Source organism: Micromesistius poutassou (assembly GCF_964030765.1).
Source record: "Micromesistius poutassou genome assembly, chromosome: 6".
Classification (NCBI taxonomy): Eukaryota; Metazoa; Chordata; class Actinopteri; order Gadiformes; family Gadidae; genus Micromesistius; species Micromesistius poutassou.
Window position 1 is genome coordinate 20,406,329 of NC_140276.1, and position 15,978 is coordinate 20,422,306.

At 49.1% G+C, this 15,978-nt stretch overlaps 1 protein-coding gene across 1 annotated transcript; it reads right to left on the reverse strand.

The window, feature by feature from the left end:
- Window positions 1-255: 255 nt before the first annotated feature.
- polr2b (RNA polymerase II subunit B) lies at window positions 256-14,799 on the reverse strand. Its single transcript, XM_084469349.1, has 25 exons — window positions 14,682-14,799; window positions 14,171-14,243; window positions 13,725-13,875; window positions 13,158-13,270; window positions 12,818-13,037; window positions 12,393-12,551; window positions 11,573-11,737; window positions 11,292-11,488; window positions 11,027-11,146; window positions 10,601-10,787; window positions 9,791-9,934; window positions 9,202-9,341; window positions 8,527-8,638; window positions 7,667-7,821; window positions 6,987-7,185; window positions 6,438-6,606; window positions 6,100-6,196; window positions 5,732-5,826; window positions 4,719-4,969; window positions 4,075-4,164; window positions 2,925-3,032; window positions 1,962-2,075; window positions 1,333-1,493; window positions 897-1,092; window positions 256-644 (listed from the first exon to the last, which is right to left on the reverse strand). The coding sequence occupies exons 1-25, from the start codon at window positions 14,698-14,700 to the stop codon at window positions 555-557; spliced, it is 3,525 nt and encodes a 1,174-aa protein (XP_084325475.1). The 5' UTR covers window positions 14,701-14,799; the 3' UTR covers window positions 256-554.
- Between the last annotated feature and the right edge of the window lie 1,179 nt (window positions 14,800-15,978).

Below are 15,978 nucleotides of genomic sequence, written 5' to 3' on the forward strand. Positions count from 1 at the left end.
TTAAGGGGAGAGTAATGGGACGGGGCCTTCATCTTGGATCCCCATGGAAGAAACACGCACGTCGTTGCAATTGTTCCAGATTGGCTGAAATCAGCATTTGCTCAAAATATACAATTCATTTCTGATTGGATTTAAAGTACAGATATTGTGATTGTGAGTTTTTGTAGTGGTCCCGTAGTTTGAATATTGTTCAAATTAGGGACAGCCACAGGCACAGAAACCACATTCTTTTAACTTAGTTGATCACGGCAATAAAACCCAGTCATAAAAAGCACGATTTATTCAAATTTTACAAAACAGAGAACATGACTATCAATATGATTCCCCAGAACTCTCTCAGAACACCAGACTTCACAAAGACCTAAAAAGAAAGTAAAGCAGCTCGACAGAGTTTCATTTTATGCGTTTCTGGTGAGTCTAGCCTTTCCATTTCTCATCGTCGTGAAGAGGCCATTTTATAGACGCGTCCGGGACGTTCCTCCACGCTGAGCTGAGCTCCACGTGTTCCACAGAAGACCGGAACGGCGCTGGTGACCCGGGCTCTACCCGGGCTCCTAGGAGGTCATCATGCGAGGGGCGATGCTCATGGACATGAGCTCCTGGAAGAGGAGCTTGCAGGCGTAGGGCATCCTCACCAGCGAGATCTGAGGCCACGGAGGACACAACGGAAACGCTTACAAAACAGAGAGTCACGCTGAGGCGGCCTCACGCTCACGTCACTACCCAGAGCCACTCACGGCCCACAGCGACTGCTATGTGACTCCAGCTGCAAGTTTGTGGATGTTAATAAATAATGAGTTAACACGTCATTCATTGAATGCATTTTGTTTGGACACATGACCATGACTCACGCAGTAAAACAACAAGGGACGTGTCCGAGAGGGACGACGGCGTACCTGGGTCTTGTTGCGGCAGCCGCGACACTCGTAGGTGTGGGTGCGCGTGTTGGCGATGGCCATGAGGCCGCACAGGTTGCACACGTGCACCTGGTAGGGGTCGGACGCCTCGAACAGACGCTCCTTCAGGAACTGGGCGGCGCCGTGGGCGATCTGACAATCACGCTCCATCTCGCCAAAACGCAGACCGCCATCACTGGGAGGAGGGACGGGACACGACAGGGTGGGGCGAGGGGAGAGAGAAAGAGAGAACGAGTATGAGAAACGAGGGAAGGAGGAGGGACAGGAAGAGAGCGAGAGCGAGAGATGGACCAGCAAGAAAGAGAGAGTGCATCGGACAGAAGAAAAGAGTGGGCGACAGAGAGAGACAGAAAGAGAGCGAGAGAGACAGAATGTTGGACAGTCTGTGAGACAGAGCGAGGGAATGCGTTCGTACCGCGACCTGCCCTCCATGGGCTGTCTGTTGAGGATCTGGACCGGCCCGCGGGCCCGGGAGTGGATCTTGTCGTCCACCATGTGCTTGAGGCGCTGGTAGTACGTGGGCCCGATGAAGATCTGGGAGGTGAGCTTGCGGCCGGTGAAGCCGTTGTACAGAACCTGCACACGGAGAGACGGAGAGCGGTGGGTCATCACGCAGCGAGCCGTCATATCAGACCTGTGGAAGTGGGAGGGCTCTGTGGCACAATGCCTTATATTAACCAATCAAGGGTCTGTGTGTGTCGCTAGCTCAGACTTTGTTTCAACCCGTGTTCTACCAGCGGTACCTCACAACTAAAAGGTAGAACACGGGTTCCAGTCTGACACAGCAGTGTACACACCCCTCAGGGTTTACCAGGTAAGTCACGCTGAGCTGCTCATTCACCCACAGTTGCCCCTCAAACACACTGATAAATAGATGAATGAATATTTGAATGAATCAATCAACGAAAGGGTGTGAGCATGTGTCCCATGTCCCTCGTACCAAGTGGAGCCATCCATTTGTGTGAACAGACAACCACCTTACACCTGCTCCGAGGCAGCGCCCTCCCACGGGGGGCGCGCTGCAGAAGCGAGCGCTGCGGTTACCTCGTTGCCCCTCAGGTGGTAGCCGTACTCTGACAGCAGGTTGGAGACCTTCTGCACGTTCACCGCGTCGTTGAATGGCGTGGCGTCGCCGATCTCCCCCTTGTTCGCAGAAACCTGCGCGTGCACAGCGGACAAGGAGCACCGTGAGACGGACCCACGTCTTCCATGGTACAGTCATTAGCTCAGGAGGTAGAGCGGGTCGCCTGGTAACCGCAAGGTCGCTGGTTCGATCCCCGGCTCCTCCTAACGGAGTGTGGAGGTGTCCCTGAGCGAGACGCCTCACCCTGACTGCTCCTGACCCGCTGGCTGTCGCCCTGCGTGGCTGACTCCACCGTGAATGTGTGCATGAATGGGTGAATGTCAGTCAACACTGTAAAGCCCTTTGGATAAAAGTGCTTTATAAATGAGGACCATTCACCATTTAATTAAGTGGGTTAATTCAGGGGCAGAAGTGCTATTTCTGTCTACACTACTACTGCTAGCTATCCTGAGCTACACGCTGATGTATGACTGCTATGCTGGAGTGCCGTGTGCCCGGGTTGACAATAAACATGTCGAGAGTACCACCAGTGTCCGGCTAGTGAATACCAGTATAACCAGTACACTACAGCTGGTCCACAGGGGGGCCGCTGGCCGGGCTGCGAACACAGAGCAACGCCGTCAGTGTGGGGGCCAGTTGCGATTGGCTCTGGCCTTGCTGGCTCTTGTATCGGTAAAAGTAAACAGGAAACTGGACAACATCAACAGTGTAGGCGGGTGGTTGGATGGAGACGGATGCACCATGGAGCGCAATGACGGACATTTAATGTGTTGACCCACGCACTGGGAACTTAACAAACACATTCATCTACAGTCACGTTACCAACCTCGAATTTCAGATTCTATACTCCGAAACTAGGTTGTGCAGCACTATTACTTTTTTTTGTCTCTCACACACACACACACACACACACACACAGTTACCTTGCCCTGCAGACACTCGATCAAGTGACCGACTGTCATGCGAGAGGGGATGGCGTGGGGGTTGATGATGATGTCCGGCGTGATTCCCTCACACGTGAAGGGCATGTCCTGCAGAGCGCACACACACACACACACACGCACACGCACACACACACACACACAGTGAGACACACTACCCGCCGCCGGCCTGCTGGAGGCCCGCTGTCGTCTCACACGAAACCCAATCCTTGTTGTGCTTTCTAAGACCGCTTTACAAAACGGGATTTGTTCCCCCACACGAGACGCAGCCGGCTCTCCGGATTAATAAAGAGCTAGTGCCAACATGCAGAGGAGCAGAATCAGCCCGTCTGTTTGTTGGGTAAGGTCGGTAGAGAGGTCACAAGAGGACACGGGTCTAGAAGACGGTCGAGCCGTGTTTATTCACCATTAAGTGACTCAGCTTTGAGTCGAAGAGACTCACAGCGATTACATTGGAATGAGATGGTGAATGAGCAGGTAGCGGGTTGTCTCTTGCTCGGGGACGCCCCCAGGTAGACCTAGACGACGGGGTTTAAACCCAGAACCCTTTGGGCTCCTCGGTCAGACACCCCAACCTCTAGGCTACACCATCTTCAACTCTGATTCTTGAGGGTCACAATTCCAATCAAAAACGATTCTTGACACCCCAGTCAAAATACATAGGGGTGCAAATTTCATAATCTACTCCGGTTCGCTGTGTGCCAAGAAAGGTAGTGTGGCAAATTAATGAATGGAAGCAGAGTACAGTGTGCATAACATTATGTCATTGTTTATGTTTGAAAATTATTCCAATAGTGTAAACACACGAAGACGAACGGAAAAAAATAAAATGACATTTTTTGTAAATCTTAGGGATGGTTTTATCCCAGCCCTACTGGCCAGCGTCCTGATCAGATATCACTCCCCAGTCCCAGTGCTGTGTACCAGGCTGTGGTTCTACCTCCTCCCAGTGCTGTGTACCAGGCTGTGGTTCTACCTCCTCCCAGTGCTGTGTACCAGGCTGTGGTTCTACCTCCTCCCAGTGCTGTGTACCAGGCTGTGGTTCTACCTCCTCCCAGTCCCAGTGCTGTGTACCAGGCTGTGGTTCTACCTCCTCCCAGTCCCTCTGCTGTGTGTGAGGACGTAGTTTTACCTCCTGCCGGTACTGGATGCCGCAGGTACCCTTCTGTCCGTGTCGGCTGGCAAACTTGTCTCCGATCTGTGGGATGCGGACCGAGCGGACCTGTGGCCAGGAGACAGAGACAGAGAGACAGAGAGACAGAGACAGAGAGACAGAGAGAGAGAGAGAGAGAGAGAGAGAGGCTATGAGACGCGGCCCGCAGGGTCTGTTCAGCTGGTGTGTAACAGGGGAAGAGTTACGCACACCCCATTTGTCAACAGCCAACGCTCTGCAGCTTGTAAAAAATGAAGGTTTTATGATCTGGTTATGATTGATTGATGACAGAGAGGCTCCTTGAGAGCAGTGTGTGTGTGTGTGTGTGTGTGTGTGTGTGTGTGTGTGTGTGTGTGTGTGTGTGTGTGTGTGTGTGTGTGTGTGTGTGTGTGTGTGTGTGTGTGTGTGTGTGTGTGTGTGTGTAGTAAAAAAATAAAGTCTTATTAAGACCAATAATTGTGATTTTGTGAGGCAATTTCAACCCTAACAATTGTACCTTCCTGCCCTGCTTGTGTTCGCCTCATGGTCACGATGGTTTAGAACCATCATCATGGCAGCGCCCCTGCTCCTGCAGCCGCTCTGGGACCCCCCCCTCCCCCCTCCCCCCTCCCCCGGGTGCTCACCCTGATCTTGCAGAACTTGTAGCCCTCCTGGTTGAGGGTGACCATGACCTGGTCCACGATGCCCGTCTCGCTGGTGCGCAGGAAGGTGCTGCAGTCTCTCTTGGTGTAGCGGCGGTTGGTGCTGTCCAGCTCGTCGTCGTTCTCCGGCAGCGTCACCGTCTTGCCGATGATCACGTCCTCGCCCGAGACGCGCACGCCCGGCGCGATCAGCCCGTCGTCGTCCAGCTTGTCGTAGATGGCGTGCCGCATGCCTGGGGGGGGGAGGGGCTTGTTAGGCAGCGGCGATGGTTACCCCCCCCCCCCCCCCCCCAGAGGATAGGACGGAGGGGGTTTTGTTTGATGCCACGTCGACGGTGATTTTATGGTAAATGATGCACTGTAGTACACTAGTACACTAATGCACACTAGGGTAATAGTACACATCGAGCATGAGTTGTAAACGTTAACATTCACCTCCTACATAACGTGGTTGTTCTTGCTGTACATTTATTTTCTGTTTAATGATTTTCCTGTCCTGTAATTCTGCAGCTGGGACTCCAGAATTACCCGTCTGGGATTAATGAAGTTTGTTAATAAAGTTGATGTTATCTTAAAAGCTGCCATGACATGCCACCAGGTGTGGTGTGATTAGCCGTTACAAGCCGTTTTGGAAACGTGCCCCTTATGACATCATAAGGGGCAGAAAGTGGGCGTGTCCACCTAGATGTGTGCTGGACAGATCAGTCTACCAGCCTACCCAGTGGACTGTAGCAAACGTTGCTCATCTATCCGTCACACATCTAGGTGGACACGCCCACTTGTCACACCACACCTGGTGTCACGTCATGGGCCTTTAATGTGACATTGATAACCCTCTGCAGGCCATGCTTTACTGAAGGAAGGCCCACATTGTGATCAAAGCACAGGGCATGAATCAAACTACAGCGCGATGGTTTTGTTTTGGTGGCATCACGGCAGCTGGTCCCCATGGCGACTGGACGGCGGCGGTCCTGAGCGCCGCGTGCTCCACGTACCCTGGCAGGTCTCCCGGGTGGGCTTCTCGAAGATCTCCTCCTGGTCGAAGCCCTTCTTGGACTCCTGCTCTTTGTAGGAGCGGTAGAACACAGACCTGCAGGACACCGTGAGCCTCATCATCATCATCATCATCCTCCTCCTCCCCACCACGCTGTGGACTGCTGCCTTCACTAGGAGCTAAGACTCTACCGTTTTGTTTAGACTTGATCTTTTGTATTCCTATCTTTATGTTATGTGTGCGTCTAGAAGTGATCAGCACTAATGTAGTTTGATTCCCTTGGAGAAGACTGAAGAAATGACAATTAAACAGCATTGTTGGACCCAAAGACACAAAGGTCCAGGTCCATGGGCTGAATGAGAGACTGACCTGAAGAAGCCCCGGTCTACGGCAGACCTGTTCATGATGACCGAGTCCTCCTGGTTGTAGCCCGTGTAGGAAGCGATGGCCACTATGGAGTTGATGCCTGACACACAACACCAACAAACGTTAAATCAATACACTAATTGCTAGCATTAGAAATTGTAATATTGTACTTTATTTTTTACTTATTTCCTATTTTTATTTTTTTAAGTAATAGTAATAGTAAATACTAGACTCCATGAGTTGAAGGTATTCCATTCAATCACCAAAATCATAAAAATATAAAACCAATTGGAATGGAAGTTTCTAATGTGTAGAACATAAATAAAGGCGAACAGCCCCACCTGCTGGCAGTTCTCTGAAGCGCAGGTACTCCATGGAGCGGGTGGTGACCAGAGGTTTCTGGGGGTAGTACAGCACATGGGCCAGCGTGTCCATGCGCACGTGGAAGTTGGTGATGTACACGCCCATGGCCTGCTTACCCATAGCCGACTGGTACGTGTTCCTGGGGGACTGCATGAAGGACAGCCAACATTACATCTCATTCAAAAGAATTAGAACGGATCAGGCACCTGCTGAAATATCCACTTTTAGTATCCAAATGAATGGTCATAAATCATGAATTATATCAGAATATCTGAGCAGCTTCGTCGACCCTTTCTCTGACGAGCATCCTTAAAAAAACAAAAACATCTAAAGTACCTTTTCTCTATAAACAACCTACAAGGAACGGAGCTCCTACAAGTGGATCATACCATGTTGAGCTTCTCTCACAAAGTAAACAACAAAGTCTGGAACACACACACACACACACACACACACACACACACACACACACACACACACACACACACACACACACACACACACACACACACACATGCTGTGGATACCTGGTTGTGATCGGGGAAGGGGATGATGGAGGCGCAGACTCCCAGGATCATGGAGGGATGGATCTCACAGTGGGTGTAGGTGGAGCAGTAGGCCACGCCCTTCTCCTGGAGGTCATCGGGGGTCATGGCCAGCATCACCGTCTCCTCCTCCAGGGTGTCGATGTACTCCACTACGCCACTGGCAACCAGGTCCTGCCAACTGACACACACACACACACACACACACACACACACACACACACACACACACACACACACACACACACACACACACACACACACACACACACACACACACACACACACACACACACACACACACACACACACACACATTAGACCACTACGGTCACTCTGCAGCTGCCACTCGGTGTTGCGTTAATGAGCTTCAGGTAGCGTACACATCGCCCGGCTTTAAATTCCCGTTGGCGCATCACTCTCACACACAAATGATGAACTCATTCTTCGTACATCGATTTGTTTTCCAACGGTGGGATACTGAATGTTTCTCAAAACCCACGTCCCTGCGGGGCGGCGCCAGGTCGAGGCGATGGTGACGGAGTCTGGGGGCGGCTCACCTGTAGTTGTTGTACTCGTCTGGGGGGTGCTCACCTGTAGTTGTTGTACTCGTCTGGGGGGTGCTCACCTGTAGTTGTTGTACTCGTCTGGGGGGTGCTCACCTGTAGTTGTTGTACTCGCGCTCCTTGAGCTGGTCGATGTGTCTCCTCTTCAGCAGCAGCTTCTGTTTCTCCACGATCAGCAGGGGGCGGCAGATGCGGCCGGCGTCCGTGTAGATGCGGATCTCTCGCTCTCGGATGTCCCGGATCATCGACACCTGGGAACGAACACACACACACACACACACACACACAATTAGTATATCTTGATGATCGTGGCATCCCGACGAGGGTTGGAGCAACAACGTAGGTGGCGCCTCCAGGCTAATTTCAGCAATGACTCAACTCACACAATCTCAGGTTTCATTACAGAATACCCTAAATGGGTAGGCTGGAGGTCCAGAGCCACGTCTAGAGAGCTGTAGGGTCTGGCAACGAGTGATGAAAACGGCCCGACTCGAGGGGCGGAAACAAGCATGCATTTGAAAGTATCACTGCACGCAATTGGATAACACTACGACCAATCAGAAGAACACAAGGGGTGACGTATCCAGACCAGCGGAGCTAACCAATAGATAAGACTCTTGCCGTGTCCGGTCGGTAACACAGCAACGCTTTTGGCCCGCCTATATCAGACACACCGATGTGATTGGTTAAAGTTCTGGGCCAGGGGACTCGGGGAGTGAGTATATTGTTCGTTCCCAGAGTGAGACTCACTGAGCAAATTCAAATTGTGCTCTCGCGAGAAGTCTGGATTTCCAGGGCACTAAATGGGTTCAATAAACAAGTAAAAGTGAATAATACTAAAATAGGATATTTAATGATACTCAGATATACATCCTTAATTCATACGGTCAGCAGGAGTTTAGGTTGGGAGGAGGTGGCCCCGCCCAACAGCCCATAATAAGCCTGGTCCCGGTTACCTCAGAGACGATGATGTCCATCTGCCGGCGGAGCTTCCTCAGGGTGTTCATCAGCTGCTCGGGGTCCTTGTGAATCCCCACCCAGCAGCCGTTCACAAAGATCTTAGTGGCGCTGCAATCAGACACCACCAATCGATCAGACAGCACCAATCGATCAGACAGCACCAATCGATCAGACAGCACCAATCAATCAGACAGCACTAATCGATCAGACAGCACCAATCAATCAGACACCACCAATCAATCAGACACCACCAATCGATCAGACACCACCAATCGATCAGACACCACCAATCGATCAGACACCACCAATCGATCAGACACCACCAATCAATCAGACACCACCAATCAATCAGACACCACCAATCAATCAGACACCACCAATCAATCAGACACCACCAATCGATCAGACACCACCAATCGATCAGACACCACCAATCAATCAGACACCACCAATCGATCAGACACCACCAATCATCAGGCCTATTTCCCTGATTTGACAAATAAAATTATTGTTATTTTAGCCCCAACATTACACCACAATAAAAATGGCTATATTACAATATTTCAGATGAAGATATTCCATAGTACAAAATTCCAGATTACAATATTCAACCTTAGGAGCCCCAGTAATGTCTGTGTGTCTTTGTGTGCGTGCGTGCGTGTGTGACTAACTCTGCAATGGCAGCCGGAGAGATCTCCTCCAAGTTCTCCATGCTCCACTCCTCCAAGAACTCCAGGATGGGAGAGGGCTGGGAGCCCACGGAGATGTAGGCCATGAGGGCCAGGTTCTTCACCAGACCTACAGCGTGACCCTGCAGCACGGGGGGAACAGAGAGGAAGACATTTACAACCAGACAGACATCCTGCCCTATTGTTATTCTGCATACTACTTTAAATAATCGCTCATACTATTGTCTATCATACAATTAATTGCTGACTCCCCTTTACGTTGACTGACACAACCCTGCGTTGCGGCTCACCTAGCTGCTCCTACTATGTAGGAGCTTTGGGTTTCTGTCGTTGCTCCGGTATTGATTGTGTGTGGGGGCAGCATAGTCAAGGTGTTTGATAACCCGCCGAAAGGTTATGTTCTCTACCTTTATGTCTTCTAGAGCAAGCTGCTCATAAACTATGTGCCTCTACTAATTTACCCCACCTTCGTTTTGGCTAAATGTATCTGCAGAATGACTGAATACTGAACAGGAAATAGAGTTTGTAAGAGCCATGTTTGGTAATAAGTCCTCCCGTCGGAGCTCCGTACCTCTGGGGTCTCGGCGGGACAGATCATGCCCCACAGGGTGTTGTGGAGCTGCCGGGGCTTGGCCAGCTTGCCGTCCCTGCCGATGGGCGAGTTGAGGCGACGCAGGTGAGACAGCGTGGAGGCGAAGGTCAACCTGTTCAACACCTGATGGACAAACAGACACTGGATGTCTAACCCGTACCGGTTCCTTCATGTCCCAATCGTTTGGTTTCAGGATAGTGTTTTGGCTCTAGGCCTGGGTATCACCACTGATTCCCTGAATCCGATTCGATCCAATTCAATTTAATATCGATTCGGTTAGGGATATTTCAGTTACAATACCAACAATCACTTTCTCCTACGTTTTGCGACTAGACTTCAGGAAGTCAAGGACTTGACGAGTGAACGCTGATAGGCTGTCAAGACAAAGCGTCATTGCGAAAATCACAGGAAAGTTCAAATATTTCAACTCAAGCCAAGTGTTTGCACAAGTAGATTTAGGCGAAAGCCGCGCCATTCATCCGTTAGCGCCGCCGGGAGGCACGCGTCTCTCACACATCGACGGGAAAAGGGATATATTAAAAGATCGATCTGGGATTTTATTAATCTATAATCTATCGGAAAATTCAAAAGAAGATCCAGATTTTAATCTGGAAATGTAGTATTTGAACCCAGCCATATTTGGCTCCCGGCTTAAAAAGGCCCTGGGTTCCATCCCTAATGTCTGCTTCCTACCTGTAGGAATCCTAGCGCATGAGAACTCTCTGCTCCTTAATGACATGCATCCGACTGCAAGTCAGTGTGGATAAAAGCATCTGCAAGTTCTCTCACCTGGGACACGCCGGCCCTGGCCTGATGGGCCTTCTTCACGTCGCCCCAGTTGCCGGTGGCCAGAGAGTACTTGAGGCCGTCAGAGATGATGCGTGTCTTGATGGCCAGCTCCAGGTTGAAGTCCTTCCCGCGGTCGATGAACTTCTGGGCGTAGATGCGGATCTCCTTCAGCAGGTTCTTGAACATCCTGGAAACAAGAGGAGGTTGTTCACACACTGTTCAACCCTGAGGAGATCCGTAGATATAGTTCATACGTAAAGCTTTAGCCTCTGGGACTCAGAGTGAGAAGATACTTTCTGTAAACCAGCCCTCTTTGTAGGTCCTCAACCATGGCAGCAGAACCCATAAATCTAATTATTAAAATGGTACAGAAATGTGAGATCCAATCAGGACATTGAACACTAAATAGATTGTGTCAAGGCCCACCCTCTGAAAAGGAAAGCCAATAGCGGTCCGGCCAGGTCCAGCCTCTTGTTGCCATAGTGATCCCTGTCATCCAGCTCTCTTCTTCCAAGGGCGGCCAAGAGCAGTCTGTGAACCATGTACCTGAAAGAAGAAAGAATATAAATCACAGGTAACGTACACTCCACCCCCACAGGGAGGTCATATTGACCATGTGTTGTACTTTCACTCGATGCCAGCTTAAGTATTATCTTTGACACAGTGTAAACGCTCGGGGTGGTTCTCCTACCCCAGGAAGTACGCCTTCTTGGTCTCGCAGAAGTCGCTCACTCCCACGTGGGGCAGCACCTCCTTCTGCAGCACCTCCTTGGCGTACTTGATCCTCCTCTCCTTGGTGACGCCCGGCTTGGCACCTCTGGAGCCGATGAAGTTGAGCGCCACGTTCTGCTCCTGGATCACGAAGGCCTCGTCCAGGGAGGGTTTCACCTGAAGCACAGCGGCCGACGCAGAGGTCACACACTCACACTCGCCGGGGGGTCAGAGCCCATGTGAGAGGGTCACAGTGTTTACCATCTCCATCATCTCGGGGTCGTCGAAGTCGTAGATGATGTGCTCCAGGATGTCTCTGTCGGACACGAAGCCCAGCGCGCGGAACACGATGATGATGGGCACTTCCTGCCGGATGTACGGCAGCGTGGACACGATCCTCTGGCCAATGGCGCTCTTCTTTACTCCCTGAAGGCGGGACGGGGAAATGTTTGTGGTTAGGATAGAAAAGTTTCTCAGTGTGAAGCCCAATATGGACAGCCAAAAGAGACCCACTCAGAAAATACCAACATAGGGGCCAATGAAATGTTTCTTAATTAGCGATATTTTAAAAGGACAAGGAAGGAAGTTGCGGAAGGAAGGAATTGTGCCAGCTAATTGGAGTTACTTAATCCAAATCCACACAACTACAGTTCAGGTGAGAGTTTACAGGTAACCAACAACTACTCTACAGGTGAGTTTACAGGTAACCAACAACTACTCTACAGGTGAGTTTACAGGTAACCAACCACCACACTACAGGTGAGATTCAGTTTGTCCAGTTGAGAGTTACAGTAACCCACCACCACACTACAGGTGATATACAGTACATCCATTAGAGAGTTACAGTAACCACCACCACACTACAGGCGGTATACAGTACATCCATTAGAGAGTTACAGTAACCACCACCACACTACAGGTGATATACAGTACATCCAGGTGAGAGTTACAGTAACCACCACCACACTACAGGTGATATACAGTACATCCATTAGAGAGTTACAGTAACCACCACCACACTACAGGTGATATACAGTACATCCAGGGGAGGGTTTACAGGTGGCTGTGGGCGTGTACTCACCTGGCCTCCTCTGGCCATCATGCTGACCCAGATGGAGCTGGTGGGGCGGGAGGAGTTCTCCAGGCAGGAGCGACACTCCCCTGTGTAGGCGTACTTGGAGTCCTTCTTGGCAAACACATACACTGTGTTGGTGGCCATCTTCTCCTGGGCGATCAGGACCTGAGAAGAATGTATTCATGTATTACACACACACACACACACACACACACACACACACACACACACACACACACACACACACACACACACACACACACACACACACACACACACACACACCTGATATCAAAACCATAAACGACAATATAAATACAATATCGGCTCAAGAAAATCGGTATCGGCCGATGAAATGAGGCTGATGAAAAAAAAATCAGTATCGGCCCTAAAAGATCCACACGGGTCGACCCCTACTATAAAGCCGCTACCTTCTCGGAGCCGTTGATGATGAAGTAGCCCCCGGGGTCCAGGGGACACTCGTTCAGCTCACACAGATCACGATCCGTCAGGCCGCTGAGCAGGCAGTAGGTGGAGCGGAGCATGATGGGGATCTTGCCGATGAAGGTCTTCTGGTGCTGGGTCAGCAGCTGGTCCTCGCCCTCCTTGATGATGGTTTTGGTGATGTCCACGTAGAGCGGGGCGGAGTACCTGGACGCCACGCGGGAGGAGGAGACAACAATGATCGATTGGATCACCTGTGGAGGAAAAGCTGGAAAACCTGTTCAGGACGCAAGGACCAATAGCGGGTCTGGAGAGAGGAGAACATACGTGAGGTTACGGAGGCGAGCTTCGTTGGGCATCATGGGAGACGGGGCGCCGTCTCTCTCCCAGTGGGTGGGCTTGGACAGGTAGATCTGCTCAAACTTCAGCAAGTAGCGCGGCTGTGTAGACAAGAGATAAGATGGCATGAGATTATTGATTCAAGACCTTCCATTTATATTATTAGGCCATTAAGCAGACGCTTTTAACCAATGCAAATTACAAATGTTCATTTCAGATGCACGTCATTCACGAGGAGGTAGAGGTTAGCGCACCTTTCTCACTACAGGTAGACCAAGAACCTTTCACCTGGGAGTCAAGCACCCTAACGCGCACCCTAGCCCCATACCCATAATTCCCAGCCTCTGTGATATAAACAACCGCAATTTAAAGACTTAAAAGACAGTCTATTTTAATGTTAAGGGAAACATGTAAAGATGGAATTAATTGACATTCACGTCCCAAGACTAAATCCATATGTTGTGACCAGAGTCCCAACTGTGCAATGTGTTATTATCATTAATGATGATGACGATGATGATGATGACGATGATGACGATGCGCTGTGGCTCTCACCGGATCCTCGACCTCTCCGGAGGTGTGCTGGGCCTCAGCCTGCAGGTCGATGGGCGGGGCGTCCTCCACGATCCTCTGGACGGACATCTGGATGAACTCATCGAATGAGTCCAGCTGCTGACGCACCAGCCCCTTCTCATCAAAGTACGAGCTAGAAGAAGAGCAGGACATTTGTTTTTGTTTTGTTACTGACTACAATAACTAGATCTGTAATGTGTACTGGGTTGGTAGAGCAGTCAAGTCTGACAGGACGCTGTACGCCAAGAAGTATTACTATGACAGTAGAATATATTCATTGAATACAAAGCATGAAATACGCTCCTTCAAAGATTTTATATTTTAAGCCAAATTCTAGGCTAAACTAAAGGGCCAATGCATGAACATACAATTCGAATTTCCTAATCATACTTATGACAACAGAATTATATATCTGAAAGGTTAGCCACCTGATAACAATCCAACAGGCTTCCTGCCACAAATCCGAGGTGATTTCATCTTCATCTTCGTCATACTGGGTCTCTGGAATGAGAGATATGATTCAGCGAAGTGGAAATTAATTACTATGTTCTCACAGTTAAATATGAACGCTGTATTTTTCGATATGGTATGTTTTATATACTTCAATATAAAATGGAAAGAGAGACACTTCCATCCCGACAAACCCAATAAGTATGTGACGTATTGAAGTATATTTGATGTAAGCACATTGTATTTGAATGCACATTTATATACACATACGTTCCCAACGGGGTAAATAAAGGGATTATAATCCTAAACAACTTTATATACCAGCTATAGAGCTAGAAGACTCCAGGGAGTCAGTGGCGCGCCATTAGCCTTAGCCGGCTAGGAGCGTTAGCCCGGCTCTGGTATGAATGAACGCTAAGGTGAGCTCCGTACAATACCGCTCACTACAATGTCCTCGTTTACGACTCACTCAAAATAACACGTCCTTACCCTCATCTTGATCAAACATTGTAGCAGAAAACGCTCCCAGGCGCTATTTAAATACTAAATGTCAGTAAAACTTTTCCGACTTCCCTCCGTCCACGCAACGCTGTGGAGGCAAGACAACAACACTGCGGAGAATGAAAGCGACTTCCGGCCAGCACCGGTTCTGGCGTTTTCAAAATGAAAGTTCACAGCAGAAGCGACAATGTGGGACAATACAATAACATCAGAGCCACTGAGAGGGATCTATCTAAATGGCTCTGGTTAATATGGGTCCTGGCGCTTTCAAAATCAAAGCCTCAGATTATGCTACAAATATCCTATCTATGTTTATTGTTCGGTGGTAAGCTGAGTTATAACTTACTTACTGTAAATAATAAAAGGAATAGACAAAGCTAACTTAAGCCAATTAATTATCTAAGTATACAAATATTGGACCATGCATATGAAAAGGCCTATTTTCTGTACTGTAGCTTTGGTTTTGGATAATTATTATTAGAATAATAATACTATCCTATTACTAATAATCATTTCTGCAATCATACACCCGACCTAGGACCATGGTAATAGTGCACTAAAATGATCAGATATGCACTTTCGGGTTGATTCCACTAGATGTCAGAGATGGAACCTAGTGCACTAATAGGTCTGCCGTCACGATGTTCTTATTATGCATCAGTGATCAGAATAGCCCTAAGTCTGACTTCAATTTAAACAAAACGATGATAAGGATTTAAAAATACGGTCATCATGCAGACCACTAGCCAATAACTGTTTAGGATACAACGTTAACACAAAGGCCTATGTTAACTTAAATACAACACATATTGCTCCAAGTGCATGGATGCTATGAATTTTGCATCCATTTGTTTTTTTGTATTTTTAAATAGAGAATTGCTAATTGCATTCTTTAATTACTGTTTGCATTAAAAAAACAACAACAAGCATGACAACTGTTGATCTAATGTTGGGAAACTTGAATGGACTTCTGGCTTAATTTCTGGAAAGCTTGATCCACCCTATTTCTTAGCCTGGACAAAACTCTTTCTCACTCACTCCCTCTTTCTCTCCTCTCAACATCTCTCTATCTCTTCCTCTTCTTCCTTCCTTGTTGTTATGTCGCCTCCCTTTACCTTTGCACCTCTCCATTCCACACCTCCGGCCATCTTCTCCCACCCCTCTCATTCCCTTCCTCTCCTAACCTCTCCTCTCTCCTTCCCCATTTATCTCCCTTCTCTATCCTCTTATCCTCTCTTCAACTCCCCTCCAATTCTCTCTCTTTCTCCCATCCTCTCTCTTCCCA